The sequence below is a fragment of the Diorhabda sublineata genome, chromosome 8, assembly GCF_026230105.1.
Source record: "Diorhabda sublineata isolate icDioSubl1.1 chromosome 8, icDioSubl1.1, whole genome shotgun sequence".
NCBI classification, from domain to species: domain Eukaryota; kingdom Metazoa; phylum Arthropoda; class Insecta; order Coleoptera; family Chrysomelidae; genus Diorhabda; species Diorhabda sublineata.
In genome coordinates, this window is record NC_079481.1 from 11268697 (window position 1) to 11296497 (window position 27801).

Here is a 27801-nt window from a genome sequence, read left to right on the forward strand (position 1 = left end):
GAGTTTGTGAGTGTGTTAGCTGACGTGAGGACGTGATTTTTCGTTCCATAAATCGACAGGTACGTAAACTATTACCTATTATTCAATCTATCTGCAAGGTAAAGAAATTACAACAAAACATACAAATTTAATGATCTCTTCATACTTATATCATCGTCTAATTTTGATATTTTTGTAGATTGGGTTGTTCGATTTATGTCAAGTGGGTGTTTAAATGTTTATTCATCAATAATTTTATGAAAATTTGTATGCAAGAAACGCGTTAATTGAATAGAAAATTCAGTAGCGTCTCCAAAAATTTGGTATTAACATAATTTCCAAGAAAAAAGGTTTTCACAACTTTTTTAGAAGACATGGCAACGTTTTAAATTTTTTTTTCGAAGATATTGATGGAAATATGTAAAAAAATTATATAATTGAAACAAAAAAAATAGTTTTTTGGAATAATTCGTGTAAAAAATACAGAGTGGTCAACTGAAATGGAAGCTTTTTTTTAAATAATGTTAAAATGAACTAAGTTGGAATATTTCGGTAATATTCATACTAAATACATTTTTGACTACTACCACTATACCAAGCTCTCTCTGAAGATGATGACTTCGCAATCAAAACGCGTGTCGGACAATGTGATTGTTAGTGTTTGTCTAGTGGTATTGTAAACAGTGTGTTCAATATGTTGAAATCGACATAGTTTTCATGTTTTTGATTCGATCCTGGAAAAAGAACTTTTATAGAATACTCAAGAGTTGATTTCAATACACAAAAGTTTCCAACCTCAAATTTCAGCCATTTTGGACGCTTAGTTTCTGTTTGAGTAAGTCGTGAAGATTTTTCTGAAAATAAAAAATATGAGTACCCAGCTGTCATGGACTATTTTTTTTTTTTTTTGAGGAAAATATATTTACATGACTAAAAGATAAGTTAGATACGATGTATGGAGACTGTACCAACATTTATGACCGTAAAATTGAATTAAAATCGTTTTTGACGACGAGCCAAAAATTGCGACAACCAGCAATATCATCAAAAACTTTCACTAATTTATGTACCAGAAAGATCTTGCAAGCATCTATGGTCTGCTTGCAGATATTTCTCTGGACATGAGTTTATACGATTTTGGGCACTAGAATTTGAGCCCCGATTGTTGTCTGCAAAGTTCTTGAAGATGTTAGGAATATAGGCTTCCATACCTGACATGATTACTTCTGAAATCTATTTTGCACACACTAAAGGGTCATTGGAATAGAAGCAAATATCATTCCAAGAAAACATAAAAAGGAAATAATGCAGATGCCTACATTTGGCCGATTTATAATACCAAAAGTTAAGTGGTCTATATGGATCCTAAATTTAGATTTCAAGTTCACACGTTGCTGTAATTAGTTGCGTTGGGGTGGTTTAATTGCAGGTAATCGATTTTATCGGTTAGGTTAGATTAGGAAGCAAAAGATTTTGTTGTTCTTTAAGACGTTGTTTTAAACTTTAAACTGAAGGTTCAAGTTTCTCTTCCCTCTGGAAAAATATGTCGTTTGTAACGAAGACAGCGAATCCAAATCCAAACACCCCTGAATCGGGTGTTTAAGTAGTATCCAAGTGAACATTGGATATTGCTGGAGTCATCTTTGCTTCTATTAGATCCAGAATATAAGGTTTTCTAGACTGCAGTTATTGGTGTACAGCGTGTATTCCAGAAATCTTCCAGACCAGCCTCCGCCCGGAAATCCGAACGAAAGGCTATTTTAGCTCCGGATTATTTTGGTCTAGAAGGAGATAAACCGCATCAGTACAGCGATGAAACTTAGAACCCTTAGGGTGAATCCACGTCGCCTAGATCCGATGCGGTGCTATCTCTCTGAGCGACGCGAGTGGACTCTCCCAATAACTCTTCATGTTTCCTAACCTCACTTGCAGGACAGATATTTTTTATTAGACGAGTACTTGACATCAATTTATAAACTTTTACGCTCGCGCTCGTTCGTATTCAACATAAACTCAATAGTTGTGTTTCATAAACATAAACGCCCGCGGCCGCGTTCCAACGAGAGCATTAGTGCGAGCGCGAGTGATAAACATTATGGAAAAACGTCTTATTTCTTTGTCAGACTACCCTCGTATAATAGCATTACATAAAAAATTTTACCAATAGTATAAAATAGAAAATAAAAAATCAAATTTACACTTACCTTCAGCTGTTGAGAAGTTATCAGGAGGTTGAATAGGTAAAAATTTAGAATAACCTTGAATCTCAGTAGCAATAATATTTTAAGAAAACTCTCTGCACCCTCCTCTTACTTACAGAACACCAATAATCCTCTAAACCCCCATTTATGACTAATCTAAAAATTACTTAATAATTATTCCACCAACATGGCAAACATCGCCCATCTTGTACGAAGACAAAGCTCACGTGATTTGAATCCTCAACGATCATTGGATCGCTTGGAGCTACGAGAGATGCGTGGACGATTAGTTGTTGAAAATGGTAACAAAGGAGGATCGTATGGGGCTACGAACGCTGCTTTCGTCGAAGACTTCAGTCCTATTAATAAGATTAAATCTACGTGTAGCAGTAAAAGGTAAGTAATTATTTTAAAACAATTTTTATATGTATTGACAAAAGCATACATCAATATAATACTTACAATGATCTCGAATTTTGATGCTGATACGACGTACCATTCGATGCAGCTGAGGAATCAGTCCTTCTACCATGATGAAGAAGAGGTTTGCCAATCCTCATGATGTCCACAACCGACGTACCTGCTTAACAGGAAATTAGAGCACAATCTTTCCAGCTGGGAGCAAAATAAAGTCAGTTAACATCTCCTACAAGGATTTAAAAAAAGGGAACTGACTGTAGGAGGAACGTGGAAGAGCTTTGCTTCCAAGCTAGCGATGTCCTGAGTATTCCCTAACTAAGAGGAACTTCCATGATAGGACGAGTGCGCCAAAGGGGATTTCGAATGACTTACCCAGGAAATTAGGACAGGGGATGATTTCGCAAAAACTCTGGTAGGCTAAATCACAGTGCAAGTGATCATATTTACAACACAGGCAAGGACGCCTATTAGAACTGCTGGTTCTCTGTGGAGAAAGAAACTACGATGTACTTAACACTCAAACTCACGGAGGAAAGTACTAGGAAGAGTTTTGCTTCCAAGCCAGCGATATCCTGAGTATTGTCTAACTATGAGGAACTTCCATGATAGGGCGAGTCCTACGAAGGGGACTGCAAATGACACCCAGGAAATTAGGACAAGGGATGATTTCGGATTATTAGTAAATTTCATGTCACGTGTTGTTTTTTCAGAAATTCAACAGACGGGAAAGCAATTTTCAAACCGGAATGTGCAGAAGATGAACGAGAATCTTGGGATAGTAAACTCACATTTTTATTAGCCACTATTGGCTACGCTGTCGGTTTGGGTAACGTTTGGAGATTTCCATATTTAGCACAAAAAAATGGTGGCGGTGCTTTTTTGATACCATATTTCGTCATGTTGGCTATTGAAGGTATACCGATCTTCTATTTGGAATTAGCTATTGGTCAAAGGCTCAGGAAAGGTGCCATCGGTGTTTGGAATCAAGTTTCCCCTTTTCTGGCAGGTAAATAATTTAACAGAATATAGTTAGTTCCAAAATTATTTCAGTATTATATATAATAAAAAAGCTAGTATCAGCCACTGCCTCATGATAGATCATGTATATATATATATATATATATATATATATATATATATATATATATATATATTTAAAATGCACATTTAAGAATACAAATCGATATGTCAAAGTGTTTTCCCTAACGTTTAATTGCCTATCTCGATGTGTTCAGATTATTTAATGACTGAATACGACTCGTTTATCTACACTTTAATCATATCCAGAATGTTTTAAGTTTCTAATTTGCCGTAAACAAATAATAAGGCCTTTTTAAAAATTGATTCTATATAAAAAACATAATGTAAGTGGTCCTTCTGGGATTTTGTTAACATAATAAAACAGGATCAACTTCAGAGTCTACGTCAGTGAACGATTTCGTTACAATATATATTTCTTTAGGTATTGGTATCAGCAGCGCTGTGGTTTCTTTTAACGTTGCTCTCTACTACAACACTATTATTGCTTGGTGTCTTTTTTACTTCGTACAAAGTTTTCAATCGGAATTGCCGTGGTCGAATTGTCCAAATGCTTATTTTCCAAACGGATCTTATACTGTAGAACCCGAATGTGAAGTAAGTATCCCATTTGTAAGGCTGATCACTTTGCTCTGCTCCTGATTCGAGGTTCACCACCGCAGAAATAACATTCAGTTATTTCATCACACATCACGCAAATGGAAACCCCAATTCTAAGTGCTTATATGCCGGGACATCGACGGGAGATTATATTGAAAAATAAGACAATTCTTCATGATAAGTGGACCAGGAAGGGAGCAAAGATATCAGCCCTTGTATGATTTGAAATTAAAATATCATAATAAGATTAAATATTTTAGGTGAGCAGTCCAACTCAGTATTTTTGGTATAGAACAACTTTGATGATATCAGAAGACGTGAATACTCCACAGTCGTTCAATTGGAAAATAGCAATCGCCTTATTAGTAGCCTGGATTTTGGTTTATTTGTGCATGATAAAAGGAATAGCTTCGTCTGGTAAAGTGGTTTACGTCACAGCTACTTTTCCCTACCTTGTTTTGATTATATTTTTCTTCCGAGGGATAACTCTGAAAGGTATATTTTCCGTTTATGAATACTTTGTATTGACAGGTTCTAGCTCGCCCTAGACTTTTTGGAATAAGCTATTAAATCAGCTGTGCAACTATAATTTTGTGCGGTTATCCATCTTGAACCAGATTTCAAAGACTTTTTGTATGTAATAATGCTTGTAGGTTCTAATGATCGGTAGCTGATATCACAGACTTGCATTCATCCAAAGATAAATTGACGTTTTTGGTGTCTGCAGGCAACTTATGTCTTCATGAGCCATATCTGCTTGACGAGTAGCTCTAGGTGGAATTATGTTTAACAGCTCGGAAGTGCATCTGCCGTGGTAGTATCGGTGAAATTGAGTTAGGACAGTGACCTTTCTTCTATGCTCTAACCTATTCAAGTGTCTAGTCAACTTTATGTTGCCTAGGTTTTTTCTGAGAAAGACAGTCTCTGAAGACAAATATCGGTTTGTTTTTGAAGAAAGATAGTCTCACAGACTAATATCGGTTTGTTTTTGAAGAAAGATAGTCTCACAGACTAATATCGGTTTGTTTTTGAAGAAAGATAGTCTCACAGACTAATATCGGTTTGTTCTTGAAGAAAGATAATTTCTCAGAAAAATGTTAGTTTATTTTTGAAGAAGACAATCTCTGAAGACAAATGTAGGTCTTTTTCTTAGAAAGACAGTCTCTGAAGACAAATATCGGTTTGTTCTTGAAGTAAGATAGTTTCTCTGACTAATGTCGGTTTATTCTTGAAGAATGATAATCTTTCAGACAAATGTTGGTTTGTTTTTGAAAAAATAGTCTCTAAAGACAAATGTAGGTTTTTTCTGAGAAAGACAGTCTCTGAAGACAAATATCGGTTTGTTCTTGAGGTAAGATAGTCTCTCAGTCTAATGTCGGTTTGTTCTTGAAGAATGGTAATCTCTCATACAAATGCTGGTTTATTTTTAAAAAAGAGAGTCTCTAAAAACACATGTAGGTTTTTTTCTGAGAAAGACAGTCTCTAAAGACAAATATCGGTTTGTTCTTGAGGTAAGATAGTCTCTCAGACTAATGTCGGTGTGTTCTTGAAGAAAGATAATATCTCAGACTAATGTCGGTTTGTTCTTGAAGAATGGTAATCTCTCATACAAATGCTGGTTTATTTTTGAAAAAATATCGGTTTGTTCTTGAAGTAAGATAATCTCTCATACAAATGCTGGTTTATTTTTAAAAAAGAGAGTCTCTAAAGACACATGTAGGTTTTTTTCTGAGAAAGACAGTCTCTGAAGACAAATATCGGTTTGTTCTTGAGGTAAGATAGTCTCTCAGTCTAATGTCGGTTTGTTCTTGAAGAATGGTAATCTCTCATACAAATGCTGGTTTATTTTTAAAAAAGAGAGTCTCTAAAGACACATGTAGGTTTTTTTCTGAGAAAGACAGTCTCTAAAGACAAATATCGGTTTGTTTTTGAAGAAAGATAGTCTCACAGACTAATGTCGGTTTGTTCTTGAAGAATGGTAATCTCTCATACAAATGCTGGTTTATTTTTAAAAAAGAGAGTCTCTAAAGACAAATTGTTTCTGAGGAAGACCTCCCTTCTATTCTTCAAGCTGTTTAAGTTTCTGGTTTACTCTGGATTGCCTATAAGTCGAATCGCTCTCTCCTGTTTTGAGTTGAGCATCTTGATGGTATACTTGAGAGCAGAGTTCCAAACGTGCTATCCACATTCTAAAGATGAACGAATTTGGGCCTTATAGATTAAAAACTATTGTAGATTATATAACTTTTTAGTCTTAAAAAGTTTTGGTATTGATTATGGTGATCTGTAGCTCCCTCCCTACAGATTTGTGTGTTATCATCGGCGAATCTATGTAGTTGTGTCGAGTAGATCGTTAATGTACAGAAGAAAGAGATTAAATGACCAAGATGTATCACTGGAGAACACAAGTATTGACCTCAAACCTTTTTAAGGTCTGTCCAATGATAGCGACCTTGATGGATCGGTCATTGAGAAACCTACTAAGCCAGTCGATGAGTATGGACGACAAACCGTACGATCTTGAAACTTATTAAGAAGATTGGTCTTCAATATGTCCAATGAGGTTGCTGCTCTAGACTCTCCACATTTCTCTATAACTTCAGTTCTTACGTTGGTGACATAGGCCAGTAGATCCCAGGTTGATCTGTTTACGAAAACGATATTAATAGTCGCTGATTATGTTGGCACTCAAGATATTTTAAGATTTGATGATTAAAGGCTTTCTTCATGACCTTAGCAACGTATGGGATTAAAGCAAACTGGTCCACTTTTGGCGATCGGAGTTGTACCATATTTTGTTTGAAATGGACTACTCTTATGTTAATTGAGATATAATCCGGCTCTTTAAATTCTACTCTACGTCTACGGATATGACCAAAATCAAAATTCTTAGTCCAGGATAATACTGGGAAATCATTGTTTATCCTAAACCTAGACCTTGATCATCTGTTTTCTTAAATTGCCTAATGGTATTCTTAATATTGACATAATGTTGTTTCAGGTGCTGGAGATGGTATAAAACACTTGTTCACCCCGACTTGGCACACTATACTAGATCCAGTGGTATGGCTAGAAGCCGGTACACAAATTTTTTTCTCACTCGGACTTGCATTTGGTGGCCTTATAGCTTTTTCGTCGTACAATCCTGTAAATAATAATTGTTACAGAGATGCAATTATGGTTTCTCTAACGAACTGTTTCACGTCGATGTTTGCCGGAATAGTCGTATTTTCTATTATTGGATTCAAAGCTACCATGACATTTGAAAGATGTTTGGATCACAGGAATGTTACGTTAACACAACTCTTCGAAGGATCGTATTATGGGAATAAACTACCTGAAGCAGGATCTTTGATAAATGTTAGTTCGAATGGGGAAGTTATCAGGAAGATTATGCCGGAACTGCCTATTTGTGATCTTGAACAGGAATTGGATAAGGTAATTTTTTAGTAGCGGAATAAAATGATTACTGTTTATCAACCCTTTAGCTGTAATACTAGTCAACTTTTTTTGTTGAATGCGAAGGTATCTCGTGCTAGGGTCATTGAAAAGCACACTATACTTTTTTTCCGGTTGAAATGTGTTTTCCACTTGGTTGTGATTGGCATTCTAATTCAGATTCCTAGATCTTCGATCTGTTTGAATAAAACTCATTTTTCGATTATCCCTAAAAAATGTAGTATAATTGCGTGAAATCTGGTGATCTTGGTGGCAATCAAACATCATCTGAGATATATTTGGCTCAAATTATTGTACAGTACTAAATTTTCATCTTAATCAGTCATGAACTTACAAAATAATTTCTGAACCATGTCAAAAGTATCCAATCTTCCCAGCGTGTGTGTGGTGTGAACTTCTTCAATTTGCCCAACAAAGTGATAGAAATTTTTTAGGTTCGGCTGCCGACTTGGAAATTTCTATCCACATCACCTTGATCGACATCTTCTTATGAAGATTCTACGATTGTTTCATCAGACTCTTCTGTACCATCTTTCTTACTCTTCCATTTCTATCAATCTCTTCTTAGGTGTGTTTATCAATATCCTAGTCTTACTTTTTCGTTCCCTACCAACTAGTTTTCTGGAACCAGCCAGATTTGGTCTTACAGAATCAAGAGTTATTGCATTAGGTTTTAAAGTTATGCTTCCCTTTAAGGTTTCAACTTGGAAAGACCCAGAGTTTACCTTTGATCTTTGCTGTGATTTTCTTTTACTGGAAGTAGCTGCATTGGGTTTCTATACTGTTTCTGTCTCAGCCATATATAGATCAGTGACGGAAGTCCAAAGGAAATCTTCATCTGTGAAAATATTCGATGTGAAAGGCCATATACAGAATTTTTCACAATCTAAGAACTCGCCAAAAAATGTACTTCACTTTTACTACTACTGAAACCTTGTTTCTCATACTTTTGACGACTTTGATAATCCAGTATAATGATATAAAGTTTCTTTTGGTTAGGTTAGGTTAAGTTTTTTTGATGTCAAATTTGGCCAACACAAAAGTTCTTCTCAGCGTGTGTGTGGTGTGAACTTCTTCAATTTGCCCAACAAAGTGATAGAAATTTTTTAGGTTAGATTGCCGACTTGGAAATTTCTATCCACATCATCTTAATCGACATCTTCTTATGAAGATTCAACGACTATTTCATCAGACTTTTCTTTCCAATCTTTCTTGCTCGTCCATTTCTATCAATCTCTTCTCAGGTGTGTGTATCAATATCCTAGTCTTACCTTTTCGTTCCCTACCAACCAGTTTTCTGGAACCAGCCCGATTTGGTCTTACAGACTTATTGCCATAGTTCCTGAAGCTGCGCTTTCTTTTGAGTTTTTAACTTGAAAAGGCCCGGAGGTTGCCATTGATCTTTGCTTTGATCTCTTGGAATATGGTTTTTGATTATAAAAATCAATTGAATTATTTTGGATTCGCATTCCTAAATTTATGATCTCACCGATGATATAAGAAGTTATCTCATAGTTTCTGGGCCAATATTACTAGGTAGATGATGAGGAGTTTCACATTCCATCATATTGTATGATATAATCCATCATAAAAGTTATAATTATATTAACTTATAATGGATAAATAAGTATTTATTTTCAAACAATGCTTGTTGATTTATTAACAATAATTTTAGAAATAATCCACTTTTGTTTTAATAAACTTGATATTGACACACAAACACAGTAATGATACATTCTGTTAATCAATTCCAAGCTTTCTGTTAAACTATATTTTTTGTTTTATTTTGTGGTGGTAAATAAACAATGATGACTTTAAACGACTGGCCTTGCTATTTATTTATGGTCATCGCAAAAGCCAGTCGTACCAGAAATTTAACACGTTAAAAATCGAATGGTAAATCCGTTGGAGACATCAATAGATGGAAGATGTAAGACTAAAGGAAATCTTCATCTGTGAAAATATTCGATTTGAAAGACCATATATGGTATTCTCCATAATCCAAGAACTTGCCAAAAATCTTGTATTTCACTTTTTCTATTACTGAAACCTGGAATCTCATTTTTTTGACGACTATGGTAGGATGCACTATCCATGACAATCTAACTATTCAGTGGTATATTCGGCATTAACTAATTTTCAAACCAATCCTGTTTTACCTTTATTAGAATGAGCTGTCGTCTTACATTTTTTTGAACCATCAAACCATCCTTTACTAGGTGGATCATGGGTGTCGTAATAAGTCTCATTTTGATATATTATCGCTTGGTTTTCTGATATTTTCTTCGAAATTTTTGTAAACTTTTTGCTTCCATTACATCTTATCTTTTGTCTATTCCTTCGAATGAAAACCCCAAAGTTGTAGTGGAACAATTAATCTCACCATCAGTTTCCTTCGTGACAATTAATACTTTTTGTTCTGCAGAGAATTGAATCTATGATATACCATTGTCTTGTGTGCCTCAGAAGCTATCAAATTATTCAAAATTTCCCAAATTGTTCTTTTGGGGATGCTCGTGAAGCTGAAGTTTCTTTCAATGAAAAGTATTTTTCGTGGTCTCGATCTCTGCTCTCTGCTGACAAATAAACACTTTTAATATTATTTTTGCCTCAACGGGCCACAACAGCAAGACATTATCAAACTTTATAATACAGAATGTTTTTTTTACAGTCTGCTTCGGGAACAGGTCTGGCATTCATAATATTCACCGAAGCAATAAATCAGTTTCCTGGTGCCCAATTTTGGTCGGTTCTATTTTTTTTAATGCTCTTTACATTGGGAATCGATTCCCAGTTTGGAACTTTAGAAGGTGTTGTCACATCAGTAGTGGACATGAAGTTGTTTCCCAATTTACCGAAAGAAATTCTCACCGGAACCTTGTGCACGATATGTTGCTTGATATCGATGGCGTTTGCTCATGGTGCTGGTAGCTACATTTTTGTCCTTTTTGATAGTTTCTGTGGTAACTATCCGTTGCTCATTATTGCCTTTTTTGAGTGTATAGGAGTAGCTTATGTGTACGGATTAAGAAGGTAAGTGTTTAGCAAAACCCTATTAAGAACAATCAACCTTTGCATGCGTTTGAACCGAATGTCAATTGTCAATTTTACCATTCCGATTGACGTACCTCCAAAATATGAGCTTACAAACAACAACCGCTTCTTCAGATGTAGAAAAACGTCGACCACGCAATTTATTTTTAATCTACAGAAATAAGATGGGTGCCAAACAAGGATGACCCATCAATTCGATGTCTTAACTCAAAAAAAAAAATGTTTTCGTTCGAATTCATGTGTCGCATTGTCATCTGCGATTGGTTTCCCTGATTAGGGTTCAGAATTGATTGTTCTACGTTTCTCCAATGGAACGGTGGCGACATGTCCAGTTATTGCGGTATGCTTCACGGTCACGTCATATGAGGATCTTGCAATATCAGTTTACAAACAACCTGTTTTGGACGACCTCCACGAAATTCATCCTGGAGAGAATTGCGACCACGATTGAATTTGATAAAAACAACGAAACACGGTGCTTTATTACCAAAAGTCGAAGTTACTGTACACTGCAGTCATGAAAGTTTCAAGTACTCAAGTAGCACTCGGACGACAACACGCTCTAAGCGCGTTCTCAATTAAAAATGGCAAACTTTATGATGGTGATATCAGATTTGACATATTCAGTACGGTATTGCCATATTCCAAAATTTAATTAGCTAGATAGATTAGATAAAGACTATATTTAGTCAAAGTTCTCATTGATTCGTTTGCAGGACACCCGATACTATATTGACTGTTTTAGATTTGCAGATGATATTGAAATGATGACTGGTAACCGTCCCGGACTATATTGGTTGATTTGTTGGAAATATTTGTCTCCGTTAGCTATGCTATCGATATTGGTAGCTAGTTTTATAGAAATTGCTGTTGATGGTACTGGATACGCCGCTTGGGTAGCTTCAAAAGGAGAAACCGAACGTCTACCGTGGCCTTTATGGGCTATATTATTAATTACCGTATTGGTTTTAGCTTCTGTTTTATGGATACCTGGAGTTGCCATCGCGAGGTAAGTTTATTTATAACAGAATGGCAATAAAATTATTTATACTTATATTGGCCGGCATACTATCTTATATAGGGAGATAACTAGCCATTGGTCGTAGGTGTCCCCACCAAGGAGGGGCGCAGATCACATAAATTCAAACAACAGACTCAAAAATACACAAACCATAGGGTACATTTTTTGGCATCATAAAAAAACTTTATCATCAGGTATTTTGGCGGTCTCACTAAAATGTTTAAACTACCTACAAAATTTTTTAATTTTCAATAATTTTTCTCTCTATGAATATGGCACAAAGAATAATTGCACTTTCAAACCATTTTTATTCTAGTATATTCGAATTTTTTGGCATCATTAAAAAAACTTTAACATCAGGTATTTTAGCGGTTTTACTGATAGGTTTAAACTACCTACAAAATTTTTTAATTTTCAATAATTTTTCTCTCTATGAATATGGCACAAAGAATAATTGCACTTTAAAACCATTTTTATTGTAGTATATTCGAATTTCTTGTCATCATAAAAAAACTATCATCAGGTATTTTGGTGGTCTCACTGAAATGTTTAAACTACCTACAAAATTTTTTAATTTTCAATAATTTTTCTCTCTATGAATATGGCACAAAGAATAATTGCACTTTCAAACCATTTTTATTGTAGTATATTCAAATTTTTTGGCATCATTAAAAAAACTTTAACATCAGGTATTTTGGCGGTTTTACTGAAATGTTTAAACTACCTACAAAATTTTTGAATTTTCAATAATTTTTCTCTATGAATATGACACAAAGAATGATTGCACTTTCAAACCATTTTTATTGTAGTATGTTCGAATTTTTTGGCATCATGAGAAAACTTTATCAAGAGGTACTTTTGTCGCGGTATTTTTGCACCCTGGCACAAAACACGATTTTATATATCACTAGTCAGATCAATCAAAATTTAATAATAATGCTTTCCAAGGCTCTAGTTTTTTAATGCTTACTGGATTCTCCTCCATTGTTTATATTCTATTCCTTGTTCATCCTTCTGTATATATTAATGAATATTTAGTAGTTCGTACTCCTTCCATCGTTGTATTATTTGTCATTTGTCATTTTATCGTTGTTTTCTCCTCCAACTATTTCATATTCGTATTTTTTAACAGGTTATTTGTTGTTTTATAAAATATCTTTTACATCTTCCTCCATTATCCGTCCAAACTCCTCCTGTGACACTCTTTAAAAACTATTTTGCTAGCTATTTTACTGCAGATGATAATCACGCTCCTCTTCTCTTCCTGTTCTATTGTGGGATCCACTTCATTCTTTTGTTTTTGGAGTCCTTCCTCCTCTATCTTCTGCACATGTACAAAATCAATATATCCTTATAATTGTTTCCTCAACCTTGAAGTTCTATTTGTCCTTATTGAGGTATCCACTTCCGTGGCTTCCATTGTTTTCATTAATTTTTCTTCTATTCTCCACGTTTCTAATCTATATACTAAAGTACTCCTAATCATTGCATTCCAAAATCTTAGTTCTTGCTCTGTTTATTCTATTTTTTATTTCTGTATCATTTCTCTTTTCTGTGTCATCTCATACCCCCATTCTGACTGTGAAGTATTCATGTCTTTGTTGATTGTGAAGTATTCGCATCTTTGTTGACTGTGAAGTATTCGCCTCTTTGTTAACTGTGAAGTATTCGCGTGTTTGTTGAATGTGAAGTTTTCTCGTGTTTGTTGAATGTGAAGTATTCGCGTCTTTGTTGACTGTGAAGTATTCGCGTCTATGTTGACTGTGAAGTATTCCGATACTTCATTTTCGCTATTTATTGCAGACGTTACTGTCGAGATTATCTATTTAAAAAGTAATTCATTTTCTATTATAGGCTGTTGGGAATCGTTGTGATAGATGATAACGAAAAGGCTTGGTTCCCTGCCAACGATTTGAAAGACTTCCATGGCATAATGCCACACGAAGTTACTGCCGCAGAAACGTTACTATTTTGTATACGAGCGGATGGATCAGAGGGACTTTGTTGTCCAACAATACATTCTTATGACGACGAAGACGACGAAGAAACTTAGGACAATAAAAATAACATTAGACAATAATTTTTAAATGTGGACACAGAGATTGATCATGAACACGATTTTTATTATTATAAACTTTCTAGGATAATTTCTAGATTGAAAATATTATGAACGATATGGAGAGATTGATATTCCATTTATTTTCGTAGGAAAAACTGATTTGAGAAATGTCTTTTAATATAAAGGCGAATTTCTACTTACTTCCAACTGGATTCGTTGTCAAAAACAAAAATAAACAACTAGAACTCAATTTCTGAGTTGTGCGTTTTATTTTAAAATGTTTTCAATAGTTTTCACTAGATGAACGTAAAGTTTATTAATCGAAGAAAAATAGTAAACTAAAACAATAAAAAGCCGAGTGGATGGGGCGAATGCCACATCGCTGAAGAAACCGTTAGACAAGTTGACTTGGCGAATTTTAAAAGATCAACATTTTATAATTAATTAAAAAAATAGTATTCCAATATAAAAACGAGGAAGGAACTGTTTATTGTTAGAAAAGATCAGTGCGTGATCAGCAGGTGAATATCCCGAGAAAAATATTTTTGTAAAAATAATTGTGTATAATTATTTATGATTGATATCATTAATCTGCTTGTATTAAACCACAAATTATTTCTTAATTGTGGTGTACGGTCCTGTACATGCTTGGCTTTGGCCTTTTTAACCTTGATCACGTACACTATGCGTGAATATGTTTTGGTCTACTATTTATCTTCGATAAATAGACTTCATATATGAGGACAAACTCAGTAAAATACGTAAAATTAAAGTAAAGTCGAATATTCAAATTACTACCGCATTTTTGATGTCGCTAATCGTTACCACAGAGAAAAAACTGTTTCCAAAATGTTCCTTATTTTCAAAAATATAATGTCGAAATCGTTTTTTTTTTGTGGTTTTGTCGGTTTGGTGGAAATCCGCCTTTATTAGACTATGGAAAAAACATGTCATTACATCAATTTTTAGCTACTTAAAAACAAAATTTTAATCACTCTAATGAAACTACACGAAATATTTTTTTCCTATCTCGCCTGGATACAGGGTGTTTCTATATATTAGACCTACAACGCTCTACTACAGATAGATCTCAATAAATGATTCATTTTGATATAGGAATACGAACCCTTGCGAGATCTAGTTGCTGAGATATAGGGTGTGCAAAATTTTAAATCAAAAATTTGCCATAAATCAAGAACGCCTTTACAATTTTTTTTTCAAATTTGGCGACTAATATGCTCCTTAATAAAGTAAGAAATGACAATTGACATAAACAAATTTTGGAAAAATTTAACCAGTGGCGCGCTGTCAGGGTTAATTTTTTCCCCATATTTTTCACGCCACTGGAGCAAATTCTCTTTTCAATTTTGTTTCAAATTGCCTGATTATTTTTAGTTAAAAAACCAATGAACTTTTATAGAGCTTAAATGAACGGCGATGAAATCACGAACAAAATGCCAATTTTTTTCATCCCAAACGTGACTATTTCTAGAGCTGAAAATTTCTTCCCTAGTTTCGTCGGTATACAACACATATTTTGGAAAATTTCGATTTTCACGACTTTTTCGTAAATACCAGTTGGAAAATTCCATGAAAATCTCTAGGTTCTAATGCTTGAACACTGGAAAATTTGGATGAGAAAAACGAAGTTCTCTTCAATTCTAAACGTTTCAACTGGGCTCGTATAAGTATATTGGTTTTTCCTAAAACGTGTACCAGGTATATCGAAGACAATTGAGTTAATTTAATATTAATACGGCATTAAGAAGGTTATGAAAAGAAATATGATTTGGAATTCTCTGAAGGAGGTAACCACATCACAACTAGTCAAAATTAGTAGTATACAAGTATATATTTCTGCTAATACCTCTGCTGAACTGAAGTCTGAAACTCCATAATTATAATTACAGTCGGTATTGTCGGAATAAATCCTGCAACCTACATAACTTCAGACCTAGTTGCAAAAGGCTTCTTATACGAGTTCACTCAAACTCAAGAGGTCTGCTGGTATCATGAATTTCTCCCTCAGATTTCGAAAGGAGTCGACAGGGATCCGAAACACCATAGTGGGGTCGGGGTTGTAGATTTCAAGCCTTTTGTGACTTTTCGAGCAAAAATCACTTGTCCTTTTAAAACTTTCTATACGGTCCACTTTTAAAGCCCGACCTACAGTTCAAGTACTTAAAAATTGCGTTTCAAAAATATTATTTAATATTGAATCCTCAACACGATGAGGCATCTGTTCATTTTGCTGCAGCGGCAATTACTTAAACAGACATTTTGGAGAAAAATTATTGGTCCGAGTGGATTCAATTTTTGTCCTACAAAATCACCTGACTTAAATCCTATCTATTTTATTCATGGAGTGTAAGAAACAATAATCGAATCTAAACAAGATCTGATTGCTGCGGTAGAAATCATTCAATCCCATCCAGATTTATTCTCGTTTTTAAATGAAAAAAAAAGTATTCAATTACGTGCTTGCAAACTTTTGTTTAGAGGCAAATTTCTACAACACTATTCATTTTAGCTCCAGAAAAAGTTATTAGTTTTTAACTCAAAATAATCAGGTAATTTAAAACGAAATTAAAAAAAGAATTTGCTCCAGTGGCGTAAAAAAAGGGGGATAAAAGTGACAACTAACACAGACAGCGCGCCCCTGAGAAACAAATTTTTCGAAAATTTGTTTATGTCAAAATATTACTTTATTAAGGTCACCAAATTTGAAAAAAAAAATTGAAGGCGTTCTTGAAATGGCAAATTTTATATATTTATTTATAATACCACCATATCCTCTTGCAATTGGAAGTTTAGTTTTATCAAATTGTCGAGATCGGAAAATGTTTTTCATTTAACATATCTCTTACGATAAAACGTCAATTATTAATCTCTGTGTGGCCAGCCATTATTACGTATTTCGAAAAAGTAAAATTTTGAGCTCTATCATCTGGCTGTCCAAAAAATCATCTGAAAATCAAACTTTCTCCAGCATATACTTTTCGAATGTGCATTTCCAGGTGATCCATCGTCTTTAATTCATTGACTTGATGTAACATGAAAAAAATAATCCAATGTGATTAAATCATATGATCTAGGTGATCACATAAGTTTACTATTCTTTAATTAAAAGTTTCTTTCAGTGAATCAATTGTAGCGCATGCTGTATGACATGTAATCCCAAACGTAGAAATTTTCATGATTTTACTACAAGTGTTTTGCCATATATACAGATAGTTTTAACTCGTCGTGGGACACAGTGTATAGTAGCACGCCTAACATCATATTCTTTTGACAATTTTCACATGTTTCCCCACTATCTAACTTCTTCAAAATCTCCATTTTATTATTCAAATCTAGTGTTTTGTGTTTGCGATTATTTGAGGTTTTCAACTATAAACTATTCTCACTTGAAAAAAACAAATACGTGCACGTGATAAGTTTTGAGGTTAGATTGTTAGTCGACGACGCAGCGACCGAAGCGCACAGGTGTAGAGGGGCGAGGGAAGCGTGGGCGGAGGAAGTCGGATTATTGGGAGTGCCGATCTATTGAAGCTCATGAAGTGAGACAGGCAATTACTACTTCTATCTCGTCTTTTTTATTTAAAGCATCCTGCGCAAACGTCGCGTTTGTAGTGGCAAGTGGTCAAAGGTAAACCACCTCCTTTTAGCAGCTTAAAATCTACTTATTGTAATGAATTTTGATTACGCAAGTTACCATACACGATCATGCGCACTAAACGCAACGTTTAATAAGTGGGACAGTTGCTTATCTGTCTGTAATTTGATGGTCAAGTCAGTCTCCCTATACCAATTAGCAATATAGGAATATTACATACAGTATAATCAAATATTATTTTTAAAAGCGTTATATCTGTTATTTTGACACCACAGAATAAACAGGACAAGAGTGAAACTCAAAATTGTCAAATAAAATGTGATGATATACAAAAATTCTGCTTTTTCGAAATTATAGAAGTATCTATAGATTAGTATATTGAATAGAATTGTGAAAATTATCAATTTGAATTGAAATGATTCATAAGTACCTATACACGAGGGTGGTATGATGAAACAGTAACTTTTCGAAGAAAATTACTCACTGTCTTTCTGTCAATTTTATATACAATTTTGACAGATGACATATAAAAGTCACCTTTCCGTTAAACCATCCTCGTAAAAAATCATCATTGACAATAACATGAAGAGGTAAATATGTGTAAAATTTGTACGCTGATGAGAATCAATTAACGCGTAAATGTTCATTTATGGTCTAATATACTATTAGCTCTTTGTATGAATCTGCCCCTACACTATCAAAAAAACATTGTAGTCCTACAAGAAATGACAATATATGCTTTTTTCCTGTAACAGAATTATATAGGGTGTCTCGCATAATAAGCGTATAGGAGTGCTTAAAATATGACGATATCAACATAAAAAAATTATCAATTTATGGAAATTTATGTTTTCAAAAATTGAAGATTAACGAAACTGCAATCGCTTGGCTTCATCACCTTCTTTTAAAGTGTAATAAATTTCGACTTTGTACTGATAAAATCTGTTTTGTGACATTCTGCGAAAGTTTTCAGAGACAAAACATTCTTTAATCAAACACAAAGCAGTACTTTCGTTCATTGCAGTAACTACTGCAAAAGGATTTTAGTAAAGTCTATTTATCGAAGAAAAATAGTAAACCAAAACAATGATCAGTACGTGATCAGCATGAGAACATCCCCGGAAAACGCAGCGCGGTATCGTTATTGGTCCAAATGGCACCATAATATACCACAAATAAAAAGCCGAGTGGAAGGGGCGAATGCCACATCGTTGTAGAAACCGTTAGATCAGTTGATTTGACAAATTTCGACTGTACGGATAAAATCTGTTCGCTTTGTGATTATTCAATAGAAAAGATGAGGGTTATATAGCGGAACTAGATCGAGACAATTGAGAAGAAAGAATAATCTGTCTGACCTCAACAGAGGGTTTTCAGGGCTTCCGATTTGGTAAAAGGAGAGTTATTGGGACAAGGATTCTTCGGGTAAGTTTACAAAGTAACTACTAGAGATACGGAAGAAGTTATGGTATTGAAAGAACTGTATAGAGTAGACGAAGAAGCACAAAAGAATTTTTTAAAAGAGGTTGCAGTTTTACGAAGTTTGAATCATAATAACGTTTTACGGTTCATTGGAGTTTTGTATAAGGAAAGGCGACTCCATTTAGTGACCGAATATATTTCTGGTGATACTTTAACTGATTTATCACACGATACCTGTCAACCTCTACCGAGGGAACAAAGGGTTTCATTTGCTAAAGATGTAGCAGCTGGAATGACGTATCTACATTATACATAGAGATCTCAATTCTCATAATTGTCTTCTTAAAAACGATAAAACTGATAGTAGCCTAAACATTCTATTGACTATTTCGGCTCGATGGAAAACTCTTAGACTTTCATCGGTGTTTTACCTTCTACTTCTTGGTCAAAAAAATCAAATCGGTCTTTTCCCCCGCTACCTATAGTCATTGAGCGCTGGTTAACTCTTCGATATGCCGTTTTATCCTTCTAGTGATGGCGATAGCTATGTCATCGTCGTAGGATATGTTCCCAACTTCAGGTCTTAGAATTGAACCTTGAGCAACACCTGCAAATACATTCTTAGTTATCAGATCATCCCCTGTTTCACAAAGCGACTGTTTGTTGCTAAAATTATTCCCTACAGAAATGAATAAGGGAAACCATTGTATTCAACTGTTAACTTTTAGGAGGTTTTCAAAATTTTCTACCAACTCACTGAGTAGAATAATTTACTAGGGAGTATAGTCAACCAAGCAAATCACCTCGCAAGTTTAAAGACCTGCATGGATTAGTTTGCAATTTTGACAGAAGCTCAAAAATGATGCAAATAACAAACCTGATTTGGTGCCAATGTATGATTCTACCCCAGGAGTGAATGCCACCCTTACTCGGGTGTGGAAATTTAAAATGTCAAAATAAAACAGAGAATCGATAGAGAATTGAATTTTATGAAGAAAATGTCAATGAAGTTTTTTATTTAACTAAATAATTTCTGAGTTATTCGCGATTGAAAATTAAAAAAAAAACTACGTTTTCCAACATTTTTCACGAAAAACTCGAAAATTACGAATTTTCTGGAAAAAATTCTTATCAAAATTGAAGCTTATAAACAAACAAAGAAATTAGTTAGTTTAGATTAAATTTTTTAAATAATATTCAGCAACTTACGAGTCACTGAAAGCCAATTTTTTCTTCGTAAATTTATGCAGAGGTTTGAGCTCAAATAACGGAAAAACTATCAATTTTTCATAAAAAACTGTAATGAACATTTTTAAAGTACTTTTTCGGACCTTTAAAATGAGCTGTTTATAACACCGTCTAGCATGAAAATTAAGCGGGTTATGACGAAAATAAGTTAAGTAACTCGAATTTGAAAAAAAAAATGTCGGTAAATTTGACACCATGTGCGGCAAAATTAAAATTAATCGTAGCCCATGTAAAATTATCTTTGTTTAAGCCCTAACAACACGTTCCAAAAGTTTGAATGGTTTGGAACACGTATATTTTGAAAAAAGTTGTTTAATGTGACTTTTTTTTTCAAAATATCTCAAAAACTATTGGATCAACGAAAAAATTTTCTCATAATTAAAATTTAGCTTCCATTTTACTGAAAATTTTGTTTTTTTTTTTTCACTCACGTGGCTTGAAAATTAAACGAAATATAAGCGTTTAAAGTATTGATTTCAATGCTTAGGGAGAGTCTTTTTTACCCTTTAACATCAAAATTCTCTGAAGAAAAGGGCCTAGAAGGGTTGCAACTCTTATGGTTTTGTAGCTTATGAAATTCCCTACAAAATGATGTATGGATGAATAAAAAAAGCTCAAAGGGACGCCGAATTATTATTAAAAAACCGAATACATTTTTCTAGAGATAATGCTGGAAAATCAGTCCAAGTTTTGATCTTTTTTGGAGTATTTATTCTTTTATACATGCTGTGTCTCCTTTGTATTTATATACCTGGATTCTCACATGTAAATTAACTGCTTCCATTTAGTAATTTGCAATTTTGTCCATTCTAAGGGGTGGTTTTTGGTGGTTGCATTATTAAAAATATTGAGGGTCAGATTTCTTATACTTGAAGAAAAAAATTGTCCTATTACGATACAAAATAAAAAAAATTTCACGTTTTTTACCACATTTTTTAAATAATCTTTATATGAGGGGTTTTTTAAGGGTAGGTGGCTGTAAAATATCAAAATATTACAGTCATATAACAAAATAATCAACATTTATTATAGTTGAACATAACTATAGCCCATTTCCGCTTTAATTCATTAATTTTCAATTTATCGGAGTAAGAGGTGATTTTCACCCCTTAAAAATAAAAAGTATACTTTGTGACCAAATCAAGTATGAAGAGAAGGGTATGATGAACTTAATTCCAAATTTTCAAGAATATATATACACCAACACTCGTTTCGATAACCAAGTTATCATCTTCAGGGACTGAAAGTAAACGCACGTCAGACAGTATGTAGTGCTGTAAACAGTATATTCATTATAATTATTAAATAGTGAAGGGCATTGAATTATTATAGAAATTGGTTCCATATTTTATAAAAAAAATGATCAATATATCATGAACTATTCATAAAGTAATTAAATCAGCGTGCAAATTTTACCTATTGAATTGCAAACGAAAAAATTGGTGATAAAATAGCACAAATTTCGCCTCATCGACAATAATATAGTAGATTTAAAGTAATTAAGATTTTTTTCGTTTGTTATACAATATAATACGAGGATTGTTGGAAAAGTTTTCGACGTCACAAAGAAACAAGACATTTATTTACCATAATCAGTTTATTGTTCTAACATAGTTTCCTTCGTCTTGTCCTTCGGTAAGGAAACAGGAAAAAATTATTGGGGGCTAGAGCTGGTGAATGCGATGGGTAGTCAATGAATGAGAAGCGCAACTAGTGCATTTGAGCCGTGGCCATAACAGAAGTAGGAGAAAGTGAGTTATCCCATGGAAAAGCACCTTATTTCTCTTCAAATACATAATGACGATAATTATCACACTCTATTCGTCATGAGTGCTTCAAATTAAACTCCTGATTTGCTAGGAAAACTACCACCCAGTCAACCTGAGCTAGAACATCGACGCCAGGAATAAAATTTGTATGGCAAAGCTTCTCAAAAGCTTGAACACAAATAAAACCACTGGCCCCGTTGGAATACCACCAAACGTATTGAAGAAATTAGCAGCTGAACTATGCAACTCTTTTAAACCTATACCAATAAAAGGAAATAAGACGGTTCCCAATAACTACCGTCCTATGGCTTTAGTCGCGACTATTACCAAAGACATGAAGAAAGTCGTTAATTTAAAATATCTTGAGTCTGCTAACACCATCAGCTACCATCGATACGGCCTTCATAAACATAAATCAACCAGGGATCTCCTGGTCTATGTCACCAACGTATGGCAATTGTAAAATATGGGGGATCCCGATCAATGGCTCTGGACATAAATTAAGATCATACAATTTCGACTAACTTAGTAGCTTTCTCAAAGACCAATCAATCCAGGTCGTTCTTGAAGGACAAATTTGAGGTCAATGCTGATGTTCCCCAGGGGAACCCCCCCTGTCATCTCCTGTACATCAACGATTTACTCGCTTAACACTCAAATCGGCAGGCAGCAACAGATCAGCCAGCGATCTTGAAAACATTCTGTAGTGAGTTGGAAGCAATCTGATTGAGTTTAATGCAACAAAGACCTAAGGTGGTGTGTTTACTATACTGCGGTTCAAAATTTGCTCTGTCTGGACATAAATTATCATCACCTCGAATTCGCTTATTAGGTGTTGAGATTGGATGCAATATGTTCTGGTATAGTCACGTGGCTGATTTAGCTAAGGTAGCTTCATAAAAAGGAATCCTCTTCAAGACTATATACTCTGCAACAACTCTCTACAAGATCCAGATTCGTCAATCATTGGAGTATTGCAGATGTATTTAGAGCTTACCCTGAGGATACTCGACTCAATACAGAACAGAGCAATTCGACTTATATGAGATCTACAGTTGACCAGAAACTCTGACATCTTGGAGCATAGAAGAAAGGTCGCTGATCCACCTCTGCTTTACCACGGAAGATGGTCTTCCGAGTTGTCTTACCTAGAATAGTATTTGCAAGACCTATTTGGTATGCAATCGTGGCTCATGCACACACCGAGCTCGCCTGCAGACGTCAAGAACGTCAATTATCTGGAATCCAGATACAACATACAACAAGCTTAAGCTTGTAGAATCATCTAGCAAAACACGTCGTTCCGAATACTACGACCTACAGCAGTTTAAGATGAATATCCACAGGCATCTCCACACGGTAGGCACCACTCGAACTCTTACAAAATTCCAAAACTCTCTAAAGTCTCTATAAACTTCTATCCAGTTACATTTAACTCTTTCTTTAAAAATAACAAGGACTTAGTTTATTGCTACCCAATAATTGATGGAGACACTCGCCATTTAAATGATGAATGGCGCCGATACACTATACACTACACTAACTTATAATAATTCACTTATCACTATCACTCAACTAACTTTTATAATTTATTTAAATTCTCTCTCTTCTTACTATAATTCTTAAAAAGAAACAATGTGAATAAACCGCTTGCTTTAATGAAAAGTTATATGAAAACAAACATAAAAGGCACGTCCGCCGAAAAACGTTTTTTAGTAAGTTTGTACTAACATCTTGGTGTTAAAGTAGAAAACTTTTCATACAACCCTCGTACTCTGTTTAGAATTGAAACTTTCATATTCTATGTGATTAGTGAGCGGGAAACTCTCAAAAAGTCGCTTAAAAATAACATTAAGTGACGTTGGAGAACCAATCGCTATAACTATTTTTATTTTAAGCTTTTGTGGTCACTAAATATGTATTTGAAACTGTTTTTACCTGAAAAATGAGAAAACGTGGGGGTAAAATCTTTTCTATGAATAGGAATAGAAGAAAAAACTGCATTATGACGAGGGCAATCCGATAAATACTTAGATTTACCGCGTGTACAAGGTCTGCCTATTAAATAACGAGATTGGTTAGGGAAAAAGGTTTTATTATAAAAATTATTCGAAATTCGAATGCTCTCCTTCAATATACTCCCTTCCCCTCGCCACACACCTTTCCATACGTTTTTTCCATTGATTGAAGCAGTGCTCGAAGTCTTCTTTGGTGAGTGCCTTTGGGAGTTCTGCTTTACCGCTTCCATCGACTCAAATCAGGTCCCTTTCAAAACAGATCTTTTTCTAACCTTTCAAGGAAATCTGAGCAGACCCGTTGACGCAAAAGCTTTTGGTCAGGGGTCAGATGTGTTATTCCCCGTGTAAAATTTTTCAAACCGTTTATTTATCGGCTTTTACAACCTACGCAATCATCCGGATGCTCATTCAACGATCTGCACGCAGAATTTTGTTGATTTTGGTCACTGTTTCCGGAGTTAAAACAGTCACAGGACCACCTGGTGCTGGTCATCTTCAGTGCTCTCTCGGCTTTCACTTAAGCGCTTACACAACTCAAAAACAAGCATACGGGATAGAGACCCTATAGACCTCTTGCAACAATTTACAGTACTCAATCGGAGTTTTTTTTTTCATTTAACGAGAAATTTTAAATTGATTCGCTTCTCCTTCGATGACCACTGTCAAGAATTTGTTTTACGAGTTTCAATGTCTTAAAGGATAACGTGACAAAAATCTCGGAATACGCAGCTTGCTGATTTAACAAGAAAACCAAGACATTAGGCATATCCTGCATGAAATTTAGACATAAGAAATTTGTCAGTGCGATGGATACTGACTCCAGACAATAAGCGCGAGTCTGAGACCACTTCAGAGCAGTAGTTGATTCTGTTTGTGCAATTAGAAAAAGTTTCTGCGTCGTATCGTGACATTCGACGAAAGATGTATCAATTAATTCACACCAGAGGCTAAGAAACAACCAAAATAGTGAACTTCACCCTTATGTCAAATTATTGGACATACTTAACCCCGAATTGAAAGAAAAATCCCTATTTGGGGAAGAAAAAAGTTCTCTTCCATTGTGTAGACGCATCGACCAGCACCTCCGCCCTCGTTACGTTCTAATTGTTCTACCAACTCCTTCCCCTTCCACCGTATTTTCCATATTTCGACCCTATTGACTTCTTTTTGTTTCTTAAGTAAAGCGCCAGGTAGAAATTTGGGTCAAATGACGAGGTCATCGTCCGCTAGGATATCTCCTTTGCAAACCTCGTGAAAACGTATTCTTTAGACTAGTTAAAGAAGTTGGAGCATCGTTTGAGCGAAATAGCTGGCCATAATAGATGGCGTTGCTTACGCCGTCCATATAAAAAGATGAGAGGTTATGAATTTTTGTGTTTAAAATTAAGAAAATTCATTATTTCAGCTGAATTTAATGACAAAATGGATGAAACTAAATTTTATCGTTCTATTTTAAGAAATGCAAAGTTGTATAACTGTAAGATATAACATTCACCGGAAAGCATATCACCTAACATATCTACCTGAATCTACATATTGAATATATATCATAATATTGTAATAATACATCAAAAAAACTAACATATCTTTTTTCCAAAATTACCGGGATTTATAAATGAACATTGAGGGATTTAACTCTTTGTAACATTTATAACGTTAAACTTACAGATTTAAATAAGATGTCAAATGAAAGAGCAACTCGAATAGTTTCATTTAAAGTATTCAATGTGAGCACCAGGCCCAGACTGAGACTATTTGAGGCCCTCAGCTAAAACCTGTGAAGGGTCTGGCGGTACGAAAACTAGAGGTGCACAGAAACTTTTTAAAAATTGAGAATTTGAAAACGCTATTTGGGCAATTATGAAGAAGAAGAAGAATTTCAATTAGGTTTTCATACAAATACATATTATGGTTTTCAACCATGTTCTTTTTCATCTTGGTACCTTCAATACTGGTCGTCGTGTACTCATTTTCTAGGCGTCGGATGCTTATAAAGGGTCCTCAGTCCCCAAAAATCTTCTTTTGGCATTTTTCTTCTTGGTTTCTTCCGTTATTTCGTCCAAGGTCGAAGAAGGTCAATTCTTTTTTGTTCTTGTTCATCTTGGTATCTTCACTTCTGGTCATGGTGCACCCATTTTCTAGGCACTACCATGTTGCATCTTAAGTAAAACCCAATATTTTGCACATTGTCAAATTTGATGTATAAATTCATACCCAATTTATTGAATAACATATCGTTGGTTAGGTATATAAAAAGTTTTAAAATCAGATTATCTATGGAATGAAGATTTTTTTTCAAAGAAACTGACAAATAAATAACTTTTGTGAAATTTTGGGGTTAGTTTACCCCTAATTAACCCCTCAGACTAGTTAGAACACCTTCTATGTACCAATACTTAATCTTCCGATTTCTATGAATTTTTTTTCAAAATCTACGTTTTTACGGCGGATTTATGAAAAAAAAAGAATTTCTCACCTGGAAATTTCATATAGGTTTATAACTTTAAATGTTATCATAAACGCACTTCTTCGCATATAATCATTCATAACTTTTTTACAAACCATCAAACGCAGTTAATTTTTTTTTGTTAATCTACACAAAAAAACGAACATTTTCGAAAAAAAAAACAATGGCAAAATATTTGTTTATTCCTTTTTTATCTCACTTAAAGATTTCAAATGGTTTTCTGACTTTAAATTTCATCATAAACGCTCTAGAAAATCAAAAATTAACCGATTTCGATAATTTTTTTTTCAAAATCTCTCTATTACGATGAATTTATCTTTTATATGAATATAGGAAATATCTCACTTGAAGATTTTATATGGTTTCATGACTTTTAATTCCCTTTAACAATCAACCTTAGTAAGACACCTTTTTTTTAATGGTGAAAATTTTCAATTTTTCAAAGTTAACTTTTATTTTTGTACACTTGATCACAATAAGTGATTTTGAGAATGTTTTTGTTCTTATAAATTCAATGATTAATTAATAAAAAAAATACAAACAATTATATGTGAGAAAAGGTCAATTTTAAGAGAAATTTTTATCATTTTTAATTGTAAAAACATGGTAACTCAACATTTTTTTATAATTTTTTTTAAATTTCTCCATTTTTTTGTAAAAATTAAGAAAAAAAATATAACAACTTCATTTAATTATTTGGAAAAAAAAATATCAACAATTATACGCGAATGAGTGCATTTTCATAAATATTTAAAGCCTTAAACCAATATAAGTTTTCATTTTTTTCTATTCCCATATTTTTTTCGTAAATCCGCCGTAAAAACAAAAAATTTAAAAAAAAATTCATCGAAATCGGATGATTTTTCGATTTTCTACAGCGAGGAGAACGAGGAATTTAAAAAAATGAAAAACTATTTTATTTTATACACTGGTTTCCAATTAACTTAAATCAACCTCTTAAATTACGATTTCAGAATTGAGTGCTACTTTATATTTACAATTTAATATGACGTGTATAATTTTTTGTGATCAATAACTTATATTAGCATTTCAGTTTTCAGTCAACTATACACAAATTTAGATTTTAAATGATCCTAAAATCTGCACCTATTTCTTGATATACATAATAATATATTTGCCCTCCATATCATCAACTCTCGTCAATTTCCAACAGCTGTATGGCTATAATTTTTTAGATAACATAGTTTAAATAATCATTTATATATACACGTGTTACTAAATCACTATAAATATGTAAAATATAATGTATACATAGTTTAATAATGTTGAATTGAATGACAATAAAAAAAAAGAGTGTATTAGCAATTATTCTAATTTTGGTTAATAAATATTGTAAATACTTGTGTTCATAGTATTGTTAATAAGTGGAATAAAGCATTAATGTTACAATTTTTCGTTATTACTCCTCA

General features: G+C 33.9%; 2 protein-coding genes across 3 annotated transcripts; both read left to right on the top strand.

Annotated features, from left to right (window-relative positions):
• Positions 1-27781, top strand: LOC130448086 (sodium-dependent neutral amino acid transporter B(0)AT3). Of its 2 annotated transcripts, XR_008910301.1 has the most exons (10): positions 1-59; positions 2299-2576; positions 3311-3606; positions 4063-4235; positions 4499-4733; positions 7240-7676; positions 10369-10730; positions 11497-11760; positions 13627-15830; positions 15874-27781. XR_008910301.1 is itself a non-coding variant. In XM_056785281.1 (9 exons), exons 2-9 carry the CDS (start codon positions 2368-2370, stop codon positions 13823-13825), a joined length of 2175 nt encoding a protein of 724 aa, XP_056641259.1. In that variant the 5' UTR covers positions 1-59; positions 2299-2367; the 3' UTR covers positions 13826-27781. The 2 variants fall into 2 exon arrangements, 1 of the variants encoding a protein (XP_056641259.1); XM_056785281.1 differs by having other exon boundaries at positions 13627-27781.
• On the top strand, positions 22035-22349 carry LOC130447901 (uncharacterized). Its single transcript, XM_056784949.1, has one exon. The coding sequence runs from the start codon at positions 22035-22037 to the stop codon at positions 22347-22349; it is 315 nt and encodes a 104-aa protein (XP_056640927.1).
• Positions 27782-27801: the final 20 nt, after the last annotated feature.

Bases quoted from the DNA above. Each gene is read 5' to 3' on its own strand.
- LOC130448086 (XM_056785281.1), top strand. From the start codon at position 2,368: ATGGCAAACATCGCCCATCTTGTACGAAGACAAAGCTCACGTGATTTG. The intron at 7,677-10,368 runs GTAATTTTTTAG...TTTTTTTTACAG, and splicing joins TTGAACAGGAATTGGATAAG to TCTGCTTCGGGAACAGGTCT. The intron at 10,731-11,496 runs GTAAGTGTTTAG...TGACTGTTTTAG, and splicing joins TATGTGTACGGATTAAGAAG to ATTTGCAGATGATATTGAAA.
- LOC130447901 (XM_056784949.1), top strand. From the start codon at position 22,035: ATGGCAAAGCTTCTCAAAAGCTTGAACACAAATAAAACCACTGGCCCC.